The 24,947-nt window shown below is 45.1% G+C and overlaps 2 protein-coding genes across 6 annotated transcripts; both read left to right on the top strand.

Annotated features, from left to right (window-relative positions):
- The first annotated feature begins 211 nt into the window (after positions 1-211).
- Positions 212-4,698, top strand: LOC100446496 (pulmonary surfactant-associated protein A2). 5 transcript variants are annotated; one of them, XM_024254209.3, is made up of 6 exons: positions 212-255; positions 592-661; positions 1,075-1,182; positions 1,640-1,699; positions 2,452-2,529; positions 2,997-4,698. In XM_024254209.3, the coding sequence occupies exons 2-6, from the start codon at positions 634-636 to the stop codon at positions 3,371-3,373; spliced, it is 651 nt and encodes a 216-aa protein (XP_024109977.3). In that variant the 5' UTR covers positions 212-255; positions 592-633; the 3' UTR covers positions 3,374-4,698. The 5 variants fall into 5 exon arrangements, with proteins under 5 accessions (XP_024109977.3, XP_024109975.3, XP_002833613.5 ...); XM_024254207.3 differs by having other exon boundaries at positions 1,075-1,269; positions 1,580-1,699; XM_002833567.5 differs by lacking the exon at positions 592-661 and having other exon boundaries at positions 1,075-1,269; positions 1,580-1,699.
- Positions 4,699-19,091: 14,393 nt separating this feature from the next.
- Positions 19,092-21,803, top strand: LOC100462002 (mannose-binding protein A-like). Its single transcript, XM_024254043.3, has 4 exons — positions 19,092-19,275; positions 19,715-19,831; positions 20,683-20,757; positions 21,430-21,803. The coding sequence occupies exons 1-4, from the start codon at positions 19,092-19,094 to the stop codon at positions 21,801-21,803; spliced, it is 750 nt and encodes a 249-aa protein (XP_024109811.3).
- The last annotated feature ends 3,144 nt before the right edge of the window (positions 21,804-24,947 follow it).

The following is a 24,947-nucleotide window of genomic DNA, read 5'->3' as shown; positions in this document are numbered from 1 at the left end:
TACAGACCTGGAGTTCCTCTTTGGCAGGTTCTGTGCTCCCCTCAAGGGTCCTTTGAGATCCTCCAGCCTGAGTGCTCTTGGGGAAACGTGCTGTGTAAACACCATGCCCATTTCCTGCCTGGAGCACAGGTTTTGTGGTAGGGCTCTCAGGAGTGGGGAGGAAGCCTGGCAGCCCCCACACCTATAAATGCTGCTGTCTACCTTACCCTCTGACTTGGAGGCAGAGACCCAAGCAGCTGGAGGCTCTGTGTGTGGGTGAGTTTAGCCCCATCCCCTGGGTGTTCTCTAGCTTGAGGACTGCAGGCAGAGAGGACCAGCCCAGCAGCCACAGGCCTGACCAAGGCCCAGGCTGGGAAGGAGGGCAACTCCCCATTTTCCACTGGGAGGTGTTTCACAGCACAGTCAACATAGGTGACATGCAAAGATCCTCATATTTGTTATCTTCTTTGGCCAGATCCATGCCTACAGGGTTCAGCAGGACCTACAGGAGGGGTAGTGAGAGAACAGACCCCAAAAAGAAAGGGGACTCCATGACTGACCACCTTGAGGGGGGCCAGGCTGCGGGCCCCGTTGATCTTTTTTCATTCTCAGGTTGCTGATTTCTTAGAACCTGAAAAGAAGGTAACAGAGCCTATGAGGGACAGATGGAGTGAGTCAGTGAGTAAGTGACCTGTCTAACAACCTGGGAGGGACAGGGCAGGTTTTCTGCAGAGCACAGAAGGTTCAGCTGAAGTCAGAGAGGTGAAGCCAGTTTCCCAGGGTAACATAGTGAGGCACTGACAGAAAGGAGACTGCACTGGAGCCCAGGTCCCCGGGCTCCCCAGAGCTCCTTACTCTTCCTCCTCCTCAGCAGCCTGGAGACCCCACAACCTCCAGCCAGAGGCCTGAAGCATGAGGCCATGCCAGGTGCCAGATGATGCTGGGAATTTTCCCGAGTGCTTCAGGTCTTCCCAGCACACTGGTCTCACCCACCCTGCCTCTCGGGCTCTGCCCAGCTTCCTGAGTCCTGACAGAGCACAGTGGGGGAGATGTTGGCAGAAGTGGCAGATGGGCTCATGGCCATCCCTCCTGCAGGAGCAGCAGCTGGAGCCAGAGCCATGTGGCTGTGCCCTCTGGCCCTCACCCTCACCTTGACGGCAGCCTCTGGTGCTGCGCACGAAGGGAAGGACGTTTGTGTTGGAAGCCCTGGTATCCCCGGCACTCCTGGATCCCATGGCCTGCCAGGCAGGGACGGGAGAGATGGTGTCAAAGGAGACCCTGGCCCTCCAGGTACTGTGCTGGAGACCCCACCCTCAGCTGAGGGACACAGAACCCTTTTCAGGAGGCCCATCTGTCCAGGCCCCTAGGCTGTGGGCCATAGTGAGCTGGCGGCTATAGTAAGCTGGGTGGGACTTCAGCCTGCAGGGCTGGTGGGTTCCTGGGGCCCTTAGGATGGCACATCCTGGAGAGTCTGTCCTCATAGTGCCCACGGAGTGATAGCTGAGCCAGCCCCAGTGATAATGGGTGTCGAGTCTCACTAGCTCCAACCAGTTGTGGGTGACTGACTGATCCCACACATCCATGTCTCTTTTCTCTGCAGGCCCCATGGGTCCACCTGGAGAAACGCCATGTCCTCCTGGGAATGATGGGCTGCCTGGAGCCCCTGGTGTCCCTGGAGAGTGTGGAGAGAAGGGAGAGCCTGGGGAGAGGGGCCCTCCAGGTGAGCAGGGTGGGGCAGGTGGGCAGTGGAAACATGGGCACAGCGACCCTGAAGTTACACAGGGGTGATGGGGATCAGACAAACCCTACAGGTTCCCCAAGGGCATTTGGCTCAACCTAAGTAAGAGAATATGAATTTGAGGGAGAAAGCTGAGGTGTCTGGGGAGTGTAGTCACAATTCAGGGAAGGGGAGGTGTGGGAAGTCCTTCGTGCCTCATGACCGCCGATGAGGACACACTGAGTCAGGTGTGAGACGAGGGACAGCACTGGGAGGCAGGGGAGGCACATCCTGGGATGGAGTTGCTGGGGGAAGTCTGAAGGGTGAATACGGACCAGGCATCCAGGCAGATGGTGTGACCAGGAGCCCCACAGACAGAGGGGAACTTTGAAGCTCAGAGCGGTAAGCAAGTCCATCAGGGCAGTGCAGAGAGCATCATGCTTGCCCTTGGTGGAGGGTGTGGGAGACGGACTTGCCCCACAGAGGCGGGCAGACAGAGCCCCTCGAGGGACAGAGCAGGAAAGAGGACAAGGGGTGGGGATCGCAGCAGGGGCAAGGCTTCACTAAAGATTGGGGGACCACAGGGTGAGGAGACACACTGGAATCTCGTGGACCCTCTGAGCCCGGGGTCTGGGCGGTGCCTAGCAGCAATGAATGGGCAGAGTTCCAGGATTGCAGATGGCAAAACGCCTACGTGGCAGCAAGTGGGGTCTTCAATGGCCTGCCCCTCCTTCTGTATGGGGCGCTCTCCACAGGGCTTCCAGCTCATCTAGATGAGGAGCTCCAAGCCACACTCCACGACTTCAGACATCAAATCCTGCAGACAAGGGGAGGTAAGGGGACCCCGTGGGCCTCACAGGGTAGGAGTTTCCCACAAATTCCCTTCATTCTCAGCACCAGCTTCTAGAATAGAGATGACAAATAGGCATGCACATGCAGGTCTTGGGGAAAGGAATGATGCTTGCTTTTCTGATGTCTTTGAATGGCCCAGAGGAGACAGAAGCAGACACAATTCACTTCCCATTTCATAGGGAAGCAAGTTCTCCACCTGCCTTGCTTTCCACTGAATCCCAGGAAATTGCACCATTTCTGGCAATAAGTAATTGTTACTTAGGTGAATGAATAAACGGAGGAGAGTCTAAAAGTGAATTTAGAAAACTGCGATTGGAAGAGGAAGAGAAGACACAGAGAGAGGCAGAGATGGAGAAACTGGGAGAGTCCGGTGGCAGAGAGCCCAGGTGAGGCAGGTGGCTTAGAGACAAAGTGGTCAGTGGCCTGACCCGGACTCCTCTGCTCTCAGCCCTCAGTCTGCAGGGCTCCATAATGACAGTAGGAGAGAAAGTCTTCTCCACCAATGGGCAGTCCGTCACTTTTGATGCCATTCAGGAGGCATGTGCCAGAGCAGGCGGCCGCATTGCTGTCCCAAGGAATCCAGAGGAAAATGAGGCCATTGCAAGCTTCGTGAAGAAGTACAACACATATGCTTATGTGGGCCTGACTGAGGGTCCCAGCCCTGGAGACTTCCGCTACTCAGACGGGACCCCTGTAAACTACACCAACTGGTACCGAGGGGAGCCCGCAGGTCGGGGAAAAGAGCAATGTGTGGAGATGTACACAGACGGGCAGTGGAATGACAGGAACTGCCTGCAGTATCGACTGACCATCTGTGAGTTCTGAGAGGAATTTAGGCCATGGGACAGGGAGGATCCTGTCTGGCCTTCGGTTTCCATCCCCAGGATCCACTTGGTCTGTGAGATGCTAGAACTCCCTTTCAACAGAATTCACTTGTGGCTATTAGGGCTAGAGGCACCCTTAGCCACTTCATTCCCCTGATGGGCCCTGACTCTTCCCCATAATCACTGACCAGCCTTGACACTCCCCTTGCAAACCCTCCCAGCACTGCACCCCAGGCAGCCACTCTTAGCCTTGGCATTCGGCATGAGATGGAGCCCTCCTTATTCCCCATCTGGTCCAGTTCCTTCACTTACAGATGGCAGCAGTGAGGTCTTCGGGTAGAAGGACCCTCCAAAGTCACACAAAGTGCCTGCCTCATGGTCCCCTCAGCTCTCCCTCTGCAACCCAGTGCCATCAGGATGAGCAGTCCCGGCCAAGCATAATGACAGAAAGAGGCAGACTTCAGGGAAGCCCTGACTGTGCAGAGCTAAGGACACAGTGGAGATTCTCCGGCACTCTGAGGTCTCTGTGGCAGGCCTGGTCAGGCTTTCCATGAGGTTAGAAGGCCAGGTAGTGTTCCAGCAGGGTGGTGGCCCCCCATGATTAATGTGTAGGATTCACTCCTTTGAGTCTTTGAATGGCAACTCAGCCCCCTGACCTGAAGTCAGCCAGCCTAGGCCTCTGTGGGGACCTACAGCTGCCTTCAGATGTGACCCGAGTAACTTTCAACTGATGAACAAATCTGCACCCTACTTCAGACTTCAGTGGGCATTCACACCACTGCCCACACCACTGGCTCTGCTTTCTCTTTTCATTAATCCATTCACCCAGATATTTCATTAAAATTATCATGTGCCAGGTCTTAGGATATGTCGTGAGGTGGGCAAGGTAACCAGTGACAGTTGAAGATTTTTTTTTTTCCCAAAGCATATGTCTTCATCTGTGAAATGGGAAGAAGATACTTGTTGCCGTCACAGTTATTATCATCCCCCCAGCTACCAAAATTACTACCAGAACTGTTACTATACACAGAAGCTATTGACTGAGCACCTATCATTTGCCAAGCACCTTGACAAGCACTTCTAATACAGCGTATTACGTACTATTCAATCCTCACACAATGTCACAGGACCAGTATTGTTTCCTCATTTTTTATAAGGACACTGAAGCTTGGAGGAGTTAAATGTTTTGAGTATTATTCCAGAGAGGAAGTGGCAGAGGCTGGATCCAAACCCATCTTCCCGGACCTGAAGCTTATGCTTCCAGCCACCCCAATCCTGAGCTTAATAAAAATGATTTAAGCATAATAAATCATGAATGTGTTCACATGAGTTTCCATGGCTTTGGTTCCAAGAAACATCACATTTCTGTATTTTTGTAAATCAAGTGAACTCTGGCTCTGGGCCCCCACTTGCCTGAAGATTGGAAAATTCAATCTCAGGATGTGCTTTCTTTGTTTGGTAGGAAGGGCCACCTCCTCTCCTCCCTATGATGCTGCAGGGGTATGGGGAGCTACATCCACCATTTGGAAGAACACATGGGCTTCCTGAGTCCACATGGCCCATTTGTGGGTGGGGATACCCTGTCTTCTGTCCCCTACTCAGCCACCTGAATGATTTCTGCAGCCCAGCAGTGATGGTGGCACTCAGGGCTCAGTCCCAGGCCTCAGTGAGCCATCCTAGTCTCAGGTCTACATGGGATAGGACCACACTCTCATGACCCAGGGCTGCGCAGGAATGAGACAATGTCTCCAATTGCTTGAGGAGGCAGCTACATATGTGTCCCACCTCCCACTTCTCCCCCTGTAACACCTGTGAACACTCTTCCTCAGTGCATGTATTGCTTTTCTTGGGCAGAAGGAAGCTCTGGATCAACAGTCAGAAAACCAATGAGAATGAGGGGAAAATTTTCTCAGTCTTTTATGAGTGATAATTTTTAATATGATCACCATTCCATATGTGCTTAAGAACCAGCACAGAAATTCTTGAGCCTTCTTCAAAATTAAGAAAAAAAACAAGTAGAAGTATGTACAGATGTATCTCGACTTATGATGGGGTGACATCCCAATAAACACATTGTAGGATGAAAATAGATTAAGTGGAAAATGCATTTAATACACCTAACCTACCAAACATTATAGCTGAGTCTGGAGTAACTTAAACATGCCCAGAAAACTTATGTTAGCCTGCAGTTGGGCAAAATCATCTAACACAAGGCTGATTTTATAATGAGGTGTTGACTGTCTCATGAAATTTATGGAATGCTGGACTGAAACTGAATGAATAATTCAGTTATATGTGTACTTGAAGTATGGCTTCTACTGGATTTGCATTGCTTTTAAGTCACTGTAAAGTGGAAAAATTGTTAAGTCGGACAATTGTAAATCCAGGACAGTCTATATTCCCAATTATATAGATAAATACTTTAAGCCTCTGAAAATTTGCATCTATTGAGATAATCATGTGTTTTTTGTCTTTAGTTCTGTTTATGTGAAGAATCACTTTTATTGATTTGCATATGTGGAACCAACCTTGCATCCTAGGGATGAGATGAAGTTTATTTGATTGTGGTGGATAAGCTTTTTGATGTGTTACTTGATTCGGTTTGTCAGTATTTTGTTAAGGACTTTTGCATCAATGTTCATCAAGAATATTGGCCTGAAGTTTTCTTTTTTGTTGTATCTCTGCCAGGGTTTGGTATCAAAATGATGCTGGCCTTACAGAATGAGTTAGGGAGGAGTTCCTTCTTTTCAATTTTTTGGAATAGTTTCAGTAGGAGTGGTACCAGCTCTTCTTTGTACCTCTGGTAGAATTAAGCTGTGACTCCATCTGGTCCTGGGATTTTTTTGGTTAGCAGGCTATTTATTACTGCCTCAACTTCAGAACTCATTATTGGTCTATTCAGGGATTCCATTTCTTCCTGGTTCTTTCTTGGGAGGGCGTTATGTCCAGGGCGTATTTATCCACTTCTTCTAGATTTTCTAGTTTATGTGCATAGAGGTGTTTATAGTATTCTCTGATGGTTGTTTGTATTTCGTGGGGTCAGTGGTGATACCCCCCTTATCATTTGATTGTGTCTATTTGAATCTTCTCTTTTCTTCTTTATCAGTCTAGCTAGTGATCTATCTATTTTATTAATTTTTTCAAAAATCCACCTCCAGGATTTGTTGATATTTTTAAGGTTTTTCGTGTCTCTGTGTCCTTCGGTTCTGCTCTGATCTTGGTTATTTCTTGTCTTCTGCTAGCTTTGGGGTTTATTTGCTCTTAGTTCTCTAGTTCTTTTAGTTGTGATATTAGGTTATTAACTTTCTAGCTTTTTGATATGGGCATTTAGTGCTATAAATTTCCCTCTTAACATTGCTTTAGCTGTGTCCCAGGGATTCTGGCACATTGTGTCTTTGTTCTCATTAGTTTCAAAGAAGTTCTTGATGTCTGCCTTAATTTCATTGTTTACCCAAGAGTCATACAAGAGCAGGTTTTTCAATTTCTATGTAGTTGTGTGGTTTTGAGTGAATTTCTTCATCTTGAGTTCTAATTTGATTGCATTATTGTCTGAGAGACTGTTATTATGTCAGTTCTTTTTCATTTGTTGAGGAGTGTTTTACTTCCAATTATGTGATCAATTTTAGCGTAAGTATGATGTGTCAATGAGAAGAATGTATATTCTGTTGTTTTGGGGTGGAGAGTTCTGTAGACATCTAACAGGTCCACTTGATCCAGAGTTGAGTTCAGATCCTGAATAACTTTGTTAATTTTCTGTCTCAATGATCTATCTAATATTGTCAATGGGGTGTTAAAGTCTCCCACTATTATGTGTAGGAGTCTAAGTCTCTTTGAATGTCTCCAAGAACTTGCTTTATGAATCTGAGTGCTTTTGTATTGGGCACATATATATTTAGAATAGTTATCTCTTCTTGTTGAATTGAACTCTTTACCACTATGTAAGGCCCTTCTTTGTCTTTTTTTGTCTTTGTAGGTTTAAAGGCTGTTTTGTCAGAAACTAGGATTGCAGCCCCTGCTTTTTTCTGTTTTTCATTTGCTTGGTAAATTTTCCTCCATCCCTTTATTTTGAGCCTATGTGTGTCTTTGCATGTGAAATGGGTCTCTTTAAGACAACATACTGATGGGTCTTAATTCTTGATCCAGCTTGCCATTCTGTGTCTTTTAATTGGGGTCATTTACTCCATTTACATTTAAGAATAGTATTGATACGTGTGGGTTTGATTCTGTCATGATGATGCTAGCTGCTTATTTTGCAGACTTGTTTATGTGGTTGCTTCATAGTGTCACTGCTCTGTGTACTTTGGTGTGTTTTTGTAGTGGCTGGTAACAGTTTTCCTTTCCATATTTAGTGCTTCCTTCAGGAGCTCTTGCAAAGCAGGCCTGGTTATGATGAATTCGCTCAGCATTTTCTTGTCTGAAAAGGATTTTATTTCTCCTTCGCTTATGAAGCTTAGTTTGGCCAGATATGAAATTCTGGGTTGGAAATTCTTTTTTTAAAGAAAGTTGACTGTTGGCCCCAATCTTTTCTGACCTGTAGTGTTTCCACTAAGAGATTCACAGTTAGTCTGATGGACTTCCCTTTGTAGGTGACCTGGCCTTTCTCTCAGGCTGCCCTTAACATTTTTTCTTTCATTATGACCTTGGAGAATCCGATTATTGTATCTTGGAAATGATCTTCTCATGGAGTATCTTACTGGGGTTCTCTGCATTTCCTTAATTTGAATATTAGCCTGTCTTGCTAAGTTGGGGAATTTCTCCTGGATGATATCCTGAAGTATGTTTTCCAACTTGGTTCCATTTTCCCCATCACTTTCAGGTACCCCAATCAGTGACAGATTCAGTCTCTTTACATAATTCCATATTTCTTGTAGGTTTTGTTCATTTCTTTTCATTCTTTTGTCTCTATTTTTGTCTGCCTGTCTTAATTCAGAAAGCAAGTTTTCCAGTTCTGAGATTCTTTCCTCTGCTTGTTCTACTCTGCTATTAATACTTGTAATTGCACTGTGAAGTTCTTGCAGTCTGTTTTTCAGCTCTAACAGGTTGGTTATGTTCCTCTCAAAACTGGCTGTTTTGTCTGTCAGTTCCCATATGGTTGTATCAAGATTCTTAGCTTCTCTGCATTGGATTGCAACATGCTCCTTTAGCTCTGCAAAGTTTGTTATTACCCATCTTTTGAGGCCTACTTCTGTCATTCAGACATCTCAGCCTCAGCCCAGTTCTGAGCCCTTGCTGGGAGGTGTTGCAGTCATTTGGAGAAAAAGGGGCACTCTGGGTTTTTGAGTTTTCAGCATTTTTGCATTGATCCTTTCTAATCTTCATTGGCTTACCTACCTTTGATCTTTGAGGTTACTGACCTTTGGATGGGGTTTTTGTTGTTTTTCTTTGTTCTTGTTGTTGTTGTTGTTTTCCATCTGTATTTCTTTTAACAGTCTTCCCACCCTTCCATAGGGCTGCTGTGGTTTGCTAGGAGGCTGCTCCACACCCTAGTTGCCTCAGTTCTTCCCATACCTGGAGGTATCACCAGTGAAGGTGGTCCCAGGGAGAGATCAGAGCTCTGTCTGTAATATGTGCCAGTGAGAGTGGCTGGAGGGCTTGGCTGGGAGGTCCTGCCGAGTGAGGAGAAATGGATCAGGTCCCCGCTAAAAGAAGCAGTCTGGCCACCATCTGTCAAGGTGACTACATTGTGCTACTGGGGAGATTCTTTCTTGTCTGGACTGTGTGGACGCTCCAAAGCCCATAGGCTGAAAGGGCTGCGTCAACCCTCCTCCCTGGGGCTCCATTCTGTCTCAGGCAGGCTCCACCCTGTTACTGATGGCTGCCTGGAATTGCAAGCCAGTGGGTATTATCTTGAGAGGTACCATGGAAGTGGAGCCCACAGAATGAGGCTGCTCAGGCTCCCTGGATTTTGCCCCCTTCCTAGGGGTATGTGTGGACCTCCCACTTTTGTACCTCTGAGTTGCAGACACATTTGTTGGGGATCCTGGGGCTAGGGCATATAAAACTCCTAAGTCTCTGTGTGTGCATGAGTAGCTGCTCTGCCAAGACTGCACACAGCTCTGTGTGTCAGACCTGGCGTGGGCTCACGAGGGGATCTCCTGATCAGTGGGTTACAAAGCTCTGAGGGAGAACAGTGGTTTCCTGGGGTAATACAATCACACACCACTTCCCTTGGCTGGGGGTGGGGGTTCCCTTAGCTCTGTGTCACTCCTGGGTGGGCCATTGTCCCACCCTGCTTTCCTTCATTGTCTATGGGTCAAGTTATTTCCCTGAACAGTCCCAATGTGACTATCTGGATATTTCAATTTCAGGTGCTGTATTCACTCGCCCCTTTCATTCCTCTTTGTAAGTGCTGCGAACCACAGCTGCTTCTAATCGGCCATCTTCTTATTTCTTTTTAGATTTATTTTTACTTACTTTATGGTTCAATTTTCCATTGTTACTATACTATTTTATTATATTCTAAATTAATTATTGCTGGTTTGTAAGAAAAACTCTTGATATATTATTTGTTGATCTTATACCCTACCATCTTTTTGGAACCTCATTTTCCCCCAATACTTCTAATATAACTGATTCTGTCATATTTTATATGTTTCTATTTACAAACAGTAGAAATTTTGTATATCTCTATGCCATTTATATTTTTATATCCCCTTTTTATAGGGGCCAGGAGAACCTATACATTTTTGAAGAGACTCATTGAAATTTTTCATTGAGTCTTTGTGATATAATTTTATGTCTAGAAAACCCCATAATCCTGGCCCAAAAGCTTCTTCAGCTGACAAACAACTTCAGCAAAGTTTCAAGATACAAAAGCAACATAAAAAATCCCTAGCATTCCTATATACACCAACAAAAGACAAGCCAAAAGCCAAATCAAGAATGTGATCCCATTCACAATTGCCACAAAAAGAATAAAATACCTAGCAATACAGCTAACTAGGGAAGTGAAAGATTTCTACAATGAGAATTACAAAACACTGCTCAAATAAATCACAGATGACACAAACAAATGAAAAAACATCCTATGCTTATGGGTAGAAAGAATCAATACCATTAAAATAGCCATACTGCCCAAAGCGTTTTACAGATTCAGTGCTATTCATATCAAACTCCAATGACATTCTTCACACAACTGTAAAACACTATTTTAAAATTCATATGGAACCAAAAAAGACAATAAAGCTGGAGGCATCACATTACCCAAACCTCCACCTATACCGCAGGGCTGCAGTAACCAAAACAGCATGGTACTAGTACAAAAACAGAACCATAGACCAAGGGAATGGAATAGAGAGCCTAGAAATAAGGCTGCGCTACTGCAACCATCTGATTCTTAACAAAGCTAAAACAAAAACAAACCAGCAATGAGGAAAGGACTTCCTATTCAATAAATGGTGCTGGAATAACTGGCCAGCTGTATGCAGAAGATTGAAACTGGACCCCTTTTTTATACCATATACAAAAATCAGCTCAATATGGATTAAAGGCTTAAATGTAAAACCCAAAACTATGAAAACCCTGGAAGACAACCTAGGCAATACCATTCTGGACATAGGAACAGGCAAAGATTTCATGACGAACACACCAAAACCAATCACAATGAAAGCAAAAATTGACAAATGGGATCAAATTAAACTTAAGAGCTTCTGCACAGCAAAAGAAACTATCAACAGAGTAAACAAACAACATACAGAATGGGAGAAAATATTTGCAAGCTATGCATGTGAGAAAGGTCTAATATCCAGCATCTATAAAAACAAGAAAATTTACAAGAAAAAAATTAAAAACTGGACAAAGAACATGAACAGACACTTTTCAAAAGAAGACATACATGCAGACAACAAGCATATGAAAAAAACTCAATATCACCAATAATTTAAAAATACAAATCAAAACCACAATGAGATAACATCTCACACCAGTCAGAATAGCTATTATTAAAAGGTCAAAAAATAACAAATGCTGATGAGGTTGCAGAGAAAAGGAAATGTTTATACACTGTTGGTTAGAGTGCAAATTAGTTCAACCATTGTGAAAAATAGTGTGGCAGTTCCTGCGGGCAACAAACATATGAAAAAAAGCTCATCATCACTGGTCATTAGAGAAATGCAAATCAAAACCACAATGATATACCATCTCACACCAGTTAGAATGGTGATCATTAAAAAGTCAGGAAACAACAGATGCTGGAGAGGATGTGGAGAAATAGGAACACTTTTACACTGTTGGGAGTGTAAATTAATTCAACCATTGTGGAAGACAGTGTGGCAATTCCTCAAGGATTTAGAACCAGAAATACCATTTGGCCCACAATCCCATTACTGGGTACATACTCAAATGTACATAAATCATTCTACTATAAAGACACATGCACACGTATGTTTATTGCAGAACTGTTCACAATAGCAAAGACTTGGAACCAACCCAAATGCCCATCAATGATAGACTGGATTAAAAAAATGTGGCACATATGCACCATGGAATACTATACAGCCATAAAAAGGATAAGTTCCTGTCCTTTGCAGGGACACGGATGAAGCTGGAAACCATTATTCTCAGCAAACTAACACAAGAACAGAAAACCAAACAATGCATGTTCTCATTCATAAGTAGGAGTTGAACAATGAGAACACATGGACAAAGGGAGGGGGACATCATACACTGGGGCCTGTCGGGGGTGAGGGCTATGGGAGGGACAGCATCAGGAGAAATACCTAGTGTAGATGATGAGTTGATGGGTGCAGCAAACCACCATGGCCCGTGTATACCTATGCAACAAACCTGCACATTCTGCACATGTATCCCAGAACTTAAAGTATAATTTAGAAATATATGCAAAAAATAAATAATTTGCTGAGGAAATTTTTATCTATGGGCATTGTAGGATTTTTGCATTATGAGTGAGACTGACCTGTGATATTCCTTTTTTGTATTTTCCTTGTCACATTTTTGTATTGAGATCATTTTGGTCTCAAAAAATAAAAAATTTTTAAATTTTTTTTCTATTTTCTGGAGGATTTTGTGTGAGATTAGAACAATTTCTTAAATTATTTGTAAAATTCACTGATGAAGACATAATTATAGATCGAATTTATAAATCTATATAGAAAACTATTTAGATTTTTGTAATCTTCTTGTGTAAGTTTTAGAATTTATATTTTTCAAGGAGTTTATCCATTTCCTATACATTTTCAAATTTATTGGCATAAAGTTATTTGTATTATCATTTTATGATCTTTATGTCTGTAGGATATGTAGTGTTAGACTCCTCATCGTTCCTGATATTGGTTATTTGTGACTACTCTTTTTTCCTCTTTATCAATCTCATCAAAAACCTATCTATTCTTTTGGTCTTTTCTAAGAACAAACTTGTGGGTTTATTTATCCCTTCTGTTGCATTTTATTTTATTTCATTAATTTCTGCTTATTATTATTAGTTCAGATTCAGGAGGTACATGTGCAGGTTTGTTACATAGGTATATTGCATGATGCTGAGGTTGGGGCTCCTAGTGATCCCATCACCCAGGAAATAAACATAATACTCAATAGGTGGTTCTTCAACCCTTGCATTCCTCCCTCCTTCCCTGCTTTTGGAATCCACAGTGTTTATTGCTCCTATCTTCGTGTCCATGTGAATCTAATGTTTAGCTCCCACTTCTGGGTGAGAACATGCAGTATTTGGTTTTCTATCTCTGCCTTAATTTGCTTAGGATAATGGCCTCCAGCTGCATCCATGTTGCTGCTAACGACATGATCTGGTTATTTTTTATGGCTGCATGCTCTTCATTATTTTCTTCTATTTTCTTTGGGCTTAACTTGCCTTCCTTATTTTTCTGACATTTTGAAATGAATATCAGATTAATGATTTTCAGCATTCTTCTTTTCTAAAATATATACTTAAAGGCTATAAATTTTCCTCCAAGTGCAGCTCTAGTTGATCTTATATGTTTTGATACTTAATTATTCATGATTATTCAGTTACAATATTTTCTAATTTCTATTAGAATGGCTTTTTTTGGCCTACAGGTTATTTAGAAGTATATTTCCTAATTTTCTTCTTAAATATATAGGGATTTTCAAAGTATCCTTTTATCATTGATATACAGAATAATTGCTCTGTGGTCAGGGAACATTTTTTGAAATTTGTTGAAACTTGCTTTAATATCTCAGCGTATGCTCAATTTTTATTAATGTTTCATAAAAATAGTATTTACCCTTGAATTTTGGGATGCAGTGTTCTCTATATGTCAAGTAATTCAGGTGTTTTAGTGTATCATCCAATATTTTATCATCTACTGATTTTTGTGTCAGCTTGGTCTATCAGTTAATAAGAAAGTTGTATGAAAATCTTCCACATGATTGTGGATTTGTCTGCTTTTTCTTATAATTCTGTCAATTGTCTCTTTATATGTTTTGAGGCCATATTTGTAAGTACATACATATTTAGAGTTATTTTATGTTTCTGGAAGATCAAACAAGAAATTATGAAGTATTTATTTATGAATTATACTTATGAAGTATAAAATAAAAGAATGAAAAATACCATTTGACTCAGCAATCTCATTACTGGGTATATACCCAAAGGAATACAAATCATTCTACCATAAAGACACAGGCATGCAAATGTTCATTGCAACACTACTCACAATAGCAAGGACATGGAATCAACCTAAATGCCCATCAATGACAAAAGAGTTTTGAGACTACATATTAGTTTTGAGAACAAGAGAGCTTCAAGCTCTAAGATCTGAGAGATATAAATTTAGGCTCTTAATAAAATCTGCTCTTTATTAAATTAGTGATTTACATTATTTTTTGATGTTGAACCCTCTTTGCATTCCTCTGATATACGCTACTTGGTCTGATGCTTGATACACTCATTACACAGACTATGGACCGGGCACTAGTATTAACTCATGTAATCCTCATTAACTCTATTTTATAGATGCTATCATTCTTTCAAATTTACAAATAAGAATATTGAGGCATACAGAGGTCAAACTGATTTGCCAAATAATATGCAGTTCATTCATGGGCTAATGAATGTAGGAAATCAGATTCCAGAGACTTCTATTAACCATGAATACATTGCTGGTCTTAATAGCTATTTTTTACATTATATTTTTGCATCCGTACTTACAGATGAGGTTGGCTGAGAGTTCCTTTCTTTTCTTCTGTCCTTATACATTCTGTGTTACATATTCGGCTAATCATTTTAGCTAAGTAGCTGTAGACACAAACCATTTCTGTAACAGAGAAATTATCTCTTCTCTGAAGATTTGATACAACTCACCATAAAACCATTTTGTTGATGGAGAAATGGTTGATAATTTTTTACTTCCATTTTAATATTTTATGTGATAAGATAATATATTCATTATTCTAACACTTCTAGGGCCAATGTAAGTAATTATAAACTTTCTTATAATATTATGTATTTTAACTAGTTTTCTAATGTATTGCTGTAAAATCTACTGTAGATGGTATAATTTTATAATGTTAGTACTATCTATATTAGTATAATAATCTCTTTTCCTTCCTGATTTGTTAATTTCTTATACCTTTTCTATTAATCATTGATATTGTATCAGTCAGCTAACACAATAGTAAATCTCCCTCTCAGGGCTTACAACAATAAACGTTTTATTTTCTGCTCCGTATCTTCCAGTTTGTTGAGCTTTGGCTGATTTCAGCTGAGCGAGCCTGGACTCAGCAGCAGTCACCTGGACTCCAGACTTTCAGGTGAGTTCGTGTCTGTTCCATGTAACTTTCCAGGGATACATACTTCCCATGATTGGGAAAGAAACACAAAAGCCATAGCAAACCTGTAAGCACACGTTAAGCTGCTGCTCCCTTTGTTTCAGCTCAGGGTCACATGGCCACACCAAACAGCAAAGAGGCTGGAGTGTTTACTCCTCACACTCTAGTGGGAGCCTTTGTGAAGTTCTATGGCAAAGGGTCTGAGATGTAATTTTACAACACGGAGGAAACAACCCAAACTACCACGGCCATATCTGCTAAGTTTATATGGCTTATAAAGAACCAGTATTCTATTTTATTAGCTCTATAGTATTTTTAATTCTAGTTTATTAATTTAATTATGTAATTTTCATTCATTCCTTCATTATACCCTCTTTTGAGGGTATAATTTAATTATAAATATAAATAAATATTTATAAATAAATTATAAATTATAAATATTAATTTATCTGTCATGTAGGGTCCACACTCCTTGTAGGGCTATTTCTGAGGCTTGTCATTTCTATCAGCTCTCACTCTGCTTGTCCCCTACTGTATTTGGTAATTGTCCCATGGTGAACTCAAACCTGCCTGGCCTCCATCTGAGACACCACTGAGGTGCCTGAGCTATATATAGGTGTGGTTCTCCACTGCGTTTATGTCTCCACAATGCAGGAGATCATGCTGCTCTGAGACACTGGAATCGCAATTTTTCAACTTGGCATAAATAGCAAAATTCAGTAACAGTCATAAGAGCAGCATAAATTCACCTCCAAGTCTATGAGAGGACAGACCTATGGGTACACATCCTTGGGGGAGAAACTCGTCCCCTCCAGAATCCAGGCTTTCTCAGGTTTCTTTGCTCCTAGGTGTATTTACCTCCTGCCTACCGTCTGCCCACTCAAAACCACCCTTTCTCTAAGTCTGCAGCACAGTTAGGATCCTGGTTTAATGCAAATCTGTCAGTTTCACATTCCCACCTTCCTGGGAGATCTGCCTATTTGCTCTGTGAATTGAAAGTCCTTTGTCTTCTGGGTCTATGGGCCCTTCAATATTGTGTCAATGGCATCAGGAAACCCAGCCCTGAGAGTGATCTTCTTTACCTCGAGGGCCCCTCTTGGTGCCTGGCAGGCGCCCGGAATGGGAACCAGGAGGGCCGCTGGACGGGGCCTGATGACATGAGTACACAGGGTGAGGACACTTGAGAAACCAAAATGCCCATCACGAGGCAGAGTCACAGGGAAGTGACCCACCCCACTCCCCACCTGGGAAAAACAAACCTCTGAAGTTATTTGATGACATGAAGTGTTTCAAAGAATGAGTGTGAGTTTGGAGGAAGGCAAGCATTAAAGGTCACATCCAGGACCTGAAGAGGTGACAAGAACTGGACACTTCCAGAAATTCAGGCCTGGATGAGCACAGATGGTCTGGTGTCTGCTCGAGGTCTCTGCCTCTCTCTTCATCCTGGTACCCAATCCTCCTCTGTGCCCAGCCCTGGATTGCACCCAGCCCTGGATTGCACCCTGGGAACAGAGATGTGAACTGAGTACAGCTCCTGCCCTAGAAAAGTGAGATCACTGGTAAAGGGGGCACAGATGGCAACTCCAGTCAGAGAGAAGAGGGCTGATTTGAGGACACACTGCTAGAGGATTCATTTGTTCCATAAATGTTTATTGAGCATTGACTCTGTTTCCAGGCACTCTTCTCGGTGGAGAAACAACAGCTAGAGAACAAGACCCCTGTTCTCATGAGCTTCTCGTTCTACAGGGATGGGGGATGGTTGATGGTCAATCAATATGAAACCAAATAAGCAAAGATACAGGGAGATGTCTGGACAGAGGGAGCAGCAGGTGCCAACACCCACATTCGGCTTTGGATTGAAGTCAGCTGCAAATACCCCTTCCCCTTGTGCCTGGCCCTGTGAGGTGCCCAAAGAATACATTTGACAAACATTCTAAATGAGAAGAGAGGAAGGAGGTGACTCAGTGCTGGGGTATTTAGTCTCTCCACCTCAGCCCTGCAATAAACAAAACGCAAATGGAAGTAGTCCGATCAACTGATACAAAGATGTGTACACATGTGCGTGTTTGTGTGCGTGTGTGTGTGTGTGTGTGTGTGCATGCATTTGTCTGGTGGAAAATCTATGCATTCTTCTTCTGAAAATAAATATCTGAAGAAAACTACCCTGGGAATCTGTGACTCTGGAAGCTCAGAGGCGCTGAGTCATAGAGATGGATGCCTGAGAGGGGGTAGTAGAGGAAGGGGTTAGGGCACTAATGTAGACAGCCACCCACTGCTGTGCTGGAGACCCTGCCAGCAGCCCTGGAGAGCTGCCCAGGACACAGTAGTTCTAAGGACGGTTGATTATTAATCTGGGGTTGAAGGCCAATCCAGTGCTGTCCCTGGTCGTCACACTGATTGGAGTGGACATCGCTGAGGCACCTGCCAGAGGCCTGGGCTGGAGGGCCAGCTTCCCTGTCACTAACTCCAGGCTCTGAAGAAGCCCTAGAAGTCATTTCTGGAGGAAAGAGGTGGGGGCCTGGGCCAAGAGACTGGCCTCTTGACTGGATCCTGGTGAGGTCCAGGTAGGGGTTTAGGGGTGTCATCAGGTCCACCTGGGGCCTTTCTTTCTGGCCCAAGCAACTGGGAGCTTCCTGTATCTACTTGGCCATCAGCAAACTAAAGGGTGGTCTTTGCCAAAGTGAAGAATAGAAGTTGCATGTGCGCGCTAGCGACAGGTACAAGCCTTGACTGTGGCATCCAATGCCAATTCAGCGCCAACAGGAGAGGTTTAAGAGACAAAAATGATAGAAAGAGGAAAGTTGAAGAAGGACATGACCATAAAAGTTCCCTTCCAACTGGGTATCTCTCACTGTGTCCTGGAGGAAGGGAAGAGTTAAGGGACTGCGGCTGGGATAGCAAGGGCAGACACAGTGCTGGGTGGCAAGAGCCGGGACATTAGGATTCGAGGCTGGAGCAGAGCAGAGGGAGAGTCCTGTGGGGTCTCAGCTGCCAAGTGTCGTGGAGGACAGGCCAGCCTGGACAAAGGCTGGAAGGGACTCTGATGGCTGGATAGGGGCACAGAGCTGGGGGGCATCTGGGCATCTACTCCAGGAGGGGGAGTAGGAGCTGAATCCCTCCAGGCTCAGGCTGAGCAGAAATTTCAGAGCCTGGGTGGTGAAATGGCCTCTCAGTGGAAGATCTCAAACCAAGAGAAGTCTCATCTGGACAGGATCAATCACCAAAAAAGATCCCATTGTGAGGGTCAGAATCCTGCCTCAGGGCACCCTAGATCCCAATCCTACAGCAAGTGCCTGTCACAAAATAGACATTATGCAAGATGGTCAAGAAGCAGCTGGGGAAACAGGGGCCGCTCTGAGGACAGAGCCCCACCATGTCAATCAGGGAGTTTTATAGGAAATAGGAGAGTGGATATCATCAACCAAGTCCAGCCAAGAGATGGAACTTGTGGGACCTCAGGTCTCCTGCTCCAGTCTGAGTCCAGCTCTTTCCTTCCATAGGAAAGGAAGAAGGAAACCATGGCTTCTTTGGCACTTTAGAAAGAAATCTGAGCAATCCAGGGGCCAAAGCTCACACAGGCAATGAGCTCTCTTCACCATTGTCTGGACCGCTGTACCCAGGGTTCATGGATAATCCTCAAGCCCTGTGGGCTGTCAAGTAGGAGGTGCCTAACTGCTAAGACTAGTGCTAACAGGAGCTCTGGGACCTCAGGGAGAATGGGCTCCCGTTCATCTTGCACCTGCCTTTGTTTTAGCACTAATCTAACTCTCACAGTTTTTACCCACCCATCTCCCTAGTAGCCTGAAAGTCATTCAGAGCCAGGGGTTGTGATGGTCCCCTCTGTGTCCACTGTCCCCAGCACAGGGTCCAGCACACCACAATGGGTAGCAAATGCTATTTAAATGAGATGGGATGAAATTCCCTTCCTTCACTTTCTTCTCCTCAAGGTAAGGACCATGTTCCTGTTTCCATCATTCCCTGTCCTTCTCCTGTCTGTGGTGACAGCTTCCTGCTCCGAAACAAAAGCCTGTGAGGATACCCAGAAGACCTGCTCCGTGATTACCTGTGGCATCCCCGTCACCAATGGCACCCCAGGCAGAGATGGGCGAGATGGACCCAAGGGGGAAAAGGGAGAGCCAGGTCTGGGACAGGTTTCTGTGGCTTCCTAAATCTTCACCTCCAGCAGGTGTTCAAGCAAATCTGTGCTTGAGCCTGCCGCAAGAGGATTAAAGCACAGACTTGGGGAGGCTCCCCTTTCATCAGGACCCACGCTACACTCAGAACAATCCCTGTAAAATGCCATTGCCTCCAAAACAAAGCTGCTCGCTGACTCTCCGGGATCCCATATTTCCACACAGGAACTGGGGGCATGTGGTTGACCCTTCAGAGGGGAGTCCTGCCTGGATAGGGAGCTGGCCTTGGCACAGGCCTTCCACTAGATTGCAGGAGAGTCTTTCTTCTTTGGGTCAGATCACTGGCTCACTGGCTGTTCCGGGCTGAACATGAATGGAGTATTGAGATTTGGGGGGGAAAAAAAGAGTGACAGCCACTGGGTCATCTTCCCTTTTTCTTGCAACAGGTCAAGGGCTCAGAGGTTTGCAGGGCCCTCCTGGGAAGATGGGGCCCCCAGGAAACACAGGGGCTTCTGGAATTCCAGGACCTAGGGGCCAAAAAGGAGATCGTGGGAACAATTCAGGTAAGGGGCACATGTCAGCATGTGTGGCCTGGGGGTCCCAGGCCTGGGGAACTGAAGGGCCAGCGGGGAGGTCCCCTTTTCCTTCTTCTCCTGCTGCCTCATGGGAAGATGCCCAACTCTGCATCCAGGCACAGTGCCCCCGGCCCTCTCAGCTTTACTTGGGGCCTGAGGCGACTCCCATAGGTGCCCAGGTGCAGACGTTCAAGCCATGTAGGGCCATTCCCTCATCAGGCCCCTTAGCAGATGGGCCCTGGCTTTTCTTCAGTGGAAAAAGTTCAGTGTGCACCTCCGGGGTGCCAGGGAAGAAATAGGCCCTTTAGAGGTTGGGTTTATGTCCATTGTCACAAGAGTGGCACGAAAATGTTCTGCCTCTTAGGACCCCTTGCTGATGGGGAACATCACAGCAACTTAGTTCAGAGTAAAATAGAGCAAAATTCAGTAAGAACAAAAGAACAATGACAATCCACTTATTCATATTTGTCTACCAGCCTGTCAAAACAATAAAGGTATTAAAAAGTGTATCTGGAATGAGAAATGAGAAAGAATTACAAAGAAAAATTTTCAAAAAGGAGGGTAATGAGTTGAGTATTTTCTTATGAATTCTTACAATATGACAATATGCAAGCCGTATGTGGAGACGGGGGTCCAGGCCTGAAGTTCCAGGTCGTGAAGGGATGCAGAGGTATAGCTGGGAAGGAGGAATGTAGTCATTTTCCCCTTTTTATTTCTTTTGCTTTCTTATTTTCCTGGAATAAGCATTCTTCTTAGTAAGACACTTTGTTTTTTTCAAAATGCTCCACTCTCCAACTTAAGGTCTTCTCCATAAATACCTTCTCCCTATTGCTTTGCAGTTGCTGAGGCTAAGCTGGCCAACTTAGAGAGAGAGCTACGGAGCCTGAGATCAGAATTGGACCACACAAAGAAGCGTGAGCTTTCTCTCTGCCTATAATGTGTTTTTGGCTCTCACTCTTCTTTAGCGCACTCTAGGTTTGGAGGAGGTGGGAGGGGAACTAATTCATGAGCACTTGTCCTACACCAGGGCCTGTGCTGGGTGGCATTTTCCCATAAGATGGTTTCATTCAATCCTCTCAGCAACCTCAGTTGTGGTTGTTGAACTTGCTTTATTGACAGGTGAGGAAACCGAGGTGCAGGAAGTGTTGGTGACTCATTTCAGGTCACACAGCCTGGAAGTGGCAGGGGAAGGGTTGGATGGAGATCTGTTATCTCCAAAGTCTGTGCTCCTTCCCTGTCATCTACTGTGCTCTGATGTCTGTCCCTGCCTCCTCCTTATCCTGGTGCTCAAGGCTGCAGTGAGGCCCAAGACTGTCTCCCTATGTGCACCTGTGCTGGGGCAGGTTTTAGCAGATGCTTTTTCAAGGTGGGATATCCCAGGGGAGTCTGGGCTGTCTGCAGGGGTCTGGATGCCCCTTCCCAGGCTCTGCAGCTGAGGCTTACTCCCTGACAAGGCTCTGGCCTGAACTGCTGGGCATAGGGTGATTTTTCAGAGATCTGACTTCCCAGGGAACTCAGACTGCTTGCTTACTATCCTGGGCTGGGCTCCAAACCCAGCCAGCCTCACTCACCATTTGTGGTTTCAGTGCAAGCCTTCTCCTTGGGGAAAATGTCTGGGAAGAAGCTCTTCGTGACCAACGGTGAGCGGATGCCTTTTTCCAAAGTTAAGGCTCTGTGTGCTGGGCTCCAGGCCACGGTGGCTGCCCCCAAGAATGCCGAGGAGAATAAGGCCATCCAGGATGTGGCCAAAGACACTGCCTTCCTGGGCATCACAGATGAGGCAACTGAAGGCCAGTTCATGTACGTGACAGGTGGGAGGCTGACCTACAGCAACTGGAAGAAGGATGAGCCAAATGACCATGGCTCAGGGGAGGACTGCGTAATTCTCCTGAACAATGGGCTCTGGAATGACATCTCCTGCGCATCCTCCTTCATCGCCGTCTGTGAGTTTCCTGCCTGAAGAGGCACGTTCCTCGGCCCCCTCCTTGGCTCCCTGCTGAACTCTCTGCTGCTTTGGAAGAGAATTCAATGCTGGTTTTCTTCTGCCCTGTGTTGAGTCCTCCCTTCATGTGGATGGGAGGAAAATGAAGGGGATATATTTGATTGTGGGGTGAGGACAGAAGAGGCTGGCTGTAGGGCACAAGGGTTCTGGTTCAGCACATGGCAAAGGACACCACCATCCCACTAGGATCACAGTGCTGGGTTAGAGTCCACCCTGGAAAGGGCCACGTCTGACCCTCTCATTTCATGGCGAAGACACTGAAGCCCACCAGAAGGACCCAGTGGGGCCACACCTGGGTCAGAGTAGGCTGTAGATCCCAGTCACTGAGAGATCTTATTCCTTTTTTCCATGAGTTGCCACTACTGAATGCCTAAACTCCTTCCATGGCGAGCCCAGACCTCTCTAGGACACAGGTATTGTTTCTAGTTGTTCATGAGCTGCGCCAGACAACCTCTCACTACCTGACTGTAACACCTGGCAATCTCCTGCATGAGCAACAGTTGTTAGTCCTAGGAATCCTCTCATCCTGCCCATGTAGCCGTGGCCACCCTTTAGTCACTAGGGTGACCTTAAGGCCAAAGAACAGCTTTTCCTCCTGCATCATTTTAGGAGGCTGACTTGATATTGAGGTGTGTCAGCGACATGGGAGGAGGCAAATTGTCATGCAGGGTGTGCCCTTCTCCGCAGGCCTCGTGAGTCTCATGAGTCTCACTCCAACCCCTACTCCAGTCCCCGACCTGCCCAGCAGCCCCTCCTTCCCTGTAACACCCTCTTCCCATTATAGGTCAGTGGGCCCATTATCAGTACAGACAAGCAGAAAATTACCCAAAAGGTGAGCTTCATACCCTACGGGTTAAATTATGCGGCCCCAGCTGGCCAGCAAATGCAATCCACTTTCGGAGCAGGCTTCTGATGCCATTGGGGCCCACAGTTCTGCTCATGACCATGGCTGTTTTTCAGCTATCTCAGAGTGGATGGCTCTGAGATGACATAGAGCCCGTGCAGCAAACTAAGGGAAGGGAATGGATTCCAGCACCTGTCGTATGCCATTCACACAATGAGATGGGAAAATAAAGGCTAAGGGCCACTTTAACTCTGTGAAAAGCTCTAGTTAATCTTAGTTTTCTATTTCACTTCTCTTTGTATCTGAACTACCAGGAAAATCACCGCATGGTTGGTAAGCCATGAATATTTGTTGAATATTTGTCAAAGCTTGATGAATATTTGTCAAATGGATGCATCAAAAAATCACACAGGGACGCATGAGTGGGATCCCAGGGAGTGAATATCAAGCACGCTTTCTCTCAGCTGTCCTTCTGCAGGACTATCCAGGCAGGGCTGGGACGTGCCAAGGGCATTGGGACCATCAGGGTGAGGGTGGCAGGACCTGTGTCCTTGGCCTCTGGCCTACATAGACAACCATATCACTGAATTTTCAATTCCAAAAAAACCCTTCTATAGGCGCCAAAATTGGCGTCAATGAGAGGAGTATTTTTGTGATGTACAGCAAAATAATTAACTGCTTCCAATGCAATCCACACTGCTTACCGAGGGAACGGGAAACTGGTTAAGCTTTAGAAGCACACACGAAGCCATAGTGTATGGCAAATAGAGAAAGGAAGGACCAGAAACTTTTTAGAGAGAGAAAAGACACACATATACGGTGACCCAGAACAAAAGAATGACCAGAACCAAGCATGAATGTTACACCTGAATGTTCTCACAGCCTAGACGAAAATGAGAAAACTGGCCGGTGATGGTTACATCGTCCTTCCTATGTTATGCTAAGGAGGGTTGTCGTGGTCAGTGCTGAGATGAATGTCTCCTTTTCCACACTGTGCATAAAGGACAATATCTTCAGCCATGAAACTGTAGAACATGCAGTTATGTACTTCACATAGGGGTGAAGTACATAACTGGTTGTTATGGTTTTCCAGCATGCAATGCTGTGGTTTTCCAGCATGCAATGATTGCCCCTCAGTCAGGGAAATGCAAAAAATTTTGCAGGGCAAGCTCCAATTCTTCCATCCCCCTTTCAGACTGCTTCTCTTAGTTCCTTCTACGGGGCTCTTTTCCTCCTATCTCTCTCAATGACTACAGCCTCACGTTCCTGCTCTAAGAGCTTTTTATGCCACCAATGCCCTGTACTCCTTCTCCCCAGCTCATAAGCCTCCTCCCCTGCCCCCTGGCACTTTGAGGTTCCTTGCTAATTCTCTCTTCTCTCGGCTCACCTGGCAGGGCATGAAGGCTCTTATTTCTATTTGATGGTAAGGAAGATTGCCATGGTCAGTGCTTCCGGATGGGTCAGGCTTTGTTCTCTCCCTGATCCAGCACTTAACCATCTCTTTTGAGCTTCTCTCTCTAAATGTATCTGCTGCCACACTGTTCTTCCTTTAGTCTGGAATTGAGACAGATTGCCTCTCTGTATTCATTTCTCAGTTCTTATCTGCAAGCAATGGGAGCCTGGTGTGTGTTAGCTGGAGAGAAGGTGGAGTTAATCTGAAGATATAGGATTCTCTTTCTGCAAGAAAGATGCCAAGAAAAAGTTTTTTAAAAAGATACAGGATTCTCATGAAAGTCCAAAGATAGAAATTTCAATTCATCCAGGCCTTCCAGGACCTGGGACAAGAGGAAAATTTTGGATTTAAGATGACCCTCCAAACAGTCTCTCTCCCTCCTACCCATCCTTCCTTCCTTCTTCCCTCTCTTCCTTCCTCCCTCCCTCCTTCCCTTCCTTCCTTTCTTCCTTTCTCCCTCCCTTCCTCCCTTCCTTTCTTACTCCCTTCCTCCCTTCCCGACTGCTCTCCTTCCCTTCTCTCTCCCTCTTTCTCTGTCTGAAGGGCTGAGGACAGGCAGCTTCCTTTATTAAGGAACAGACAATGATTGACATCTCTTGCACAGGGAACCCAGTGAAGGCACAAACTCCAAGGGCAGGCTTGAGGGGCCCCAGGCAGCTCATTCCCCTGAGACTGCAGGAGTGGGGATGACTGTGAGCAACCACTTGAGCCCTGCCATTTGTTCCAATGGAGTAGATGTCTCTGCCATTCATTTCTCACGTTGGTTTTTGGACCACGGAGCTGAAAGACATCTCTTAGCTGCAGT

The sequence above is a fragment of the Pongo abelii genome, chromosome 8 (assembly GCF_028885655.2).
Source record: "Pongo abelii isolate AG06213 chromosome 8, NHGRI_mPonAbe1-v2.0_pri, whole genome shotgun sequence".
NCBI lineage: Eukaryota > Metazoa > Chordata > Mammalia > Primates > Hominidae > Pongo > Pongo abelii.
Note: the sequence above shows the minus strand (reverse complement) of the source record. Positions and strands in the feature narration are given on the sequence as shown.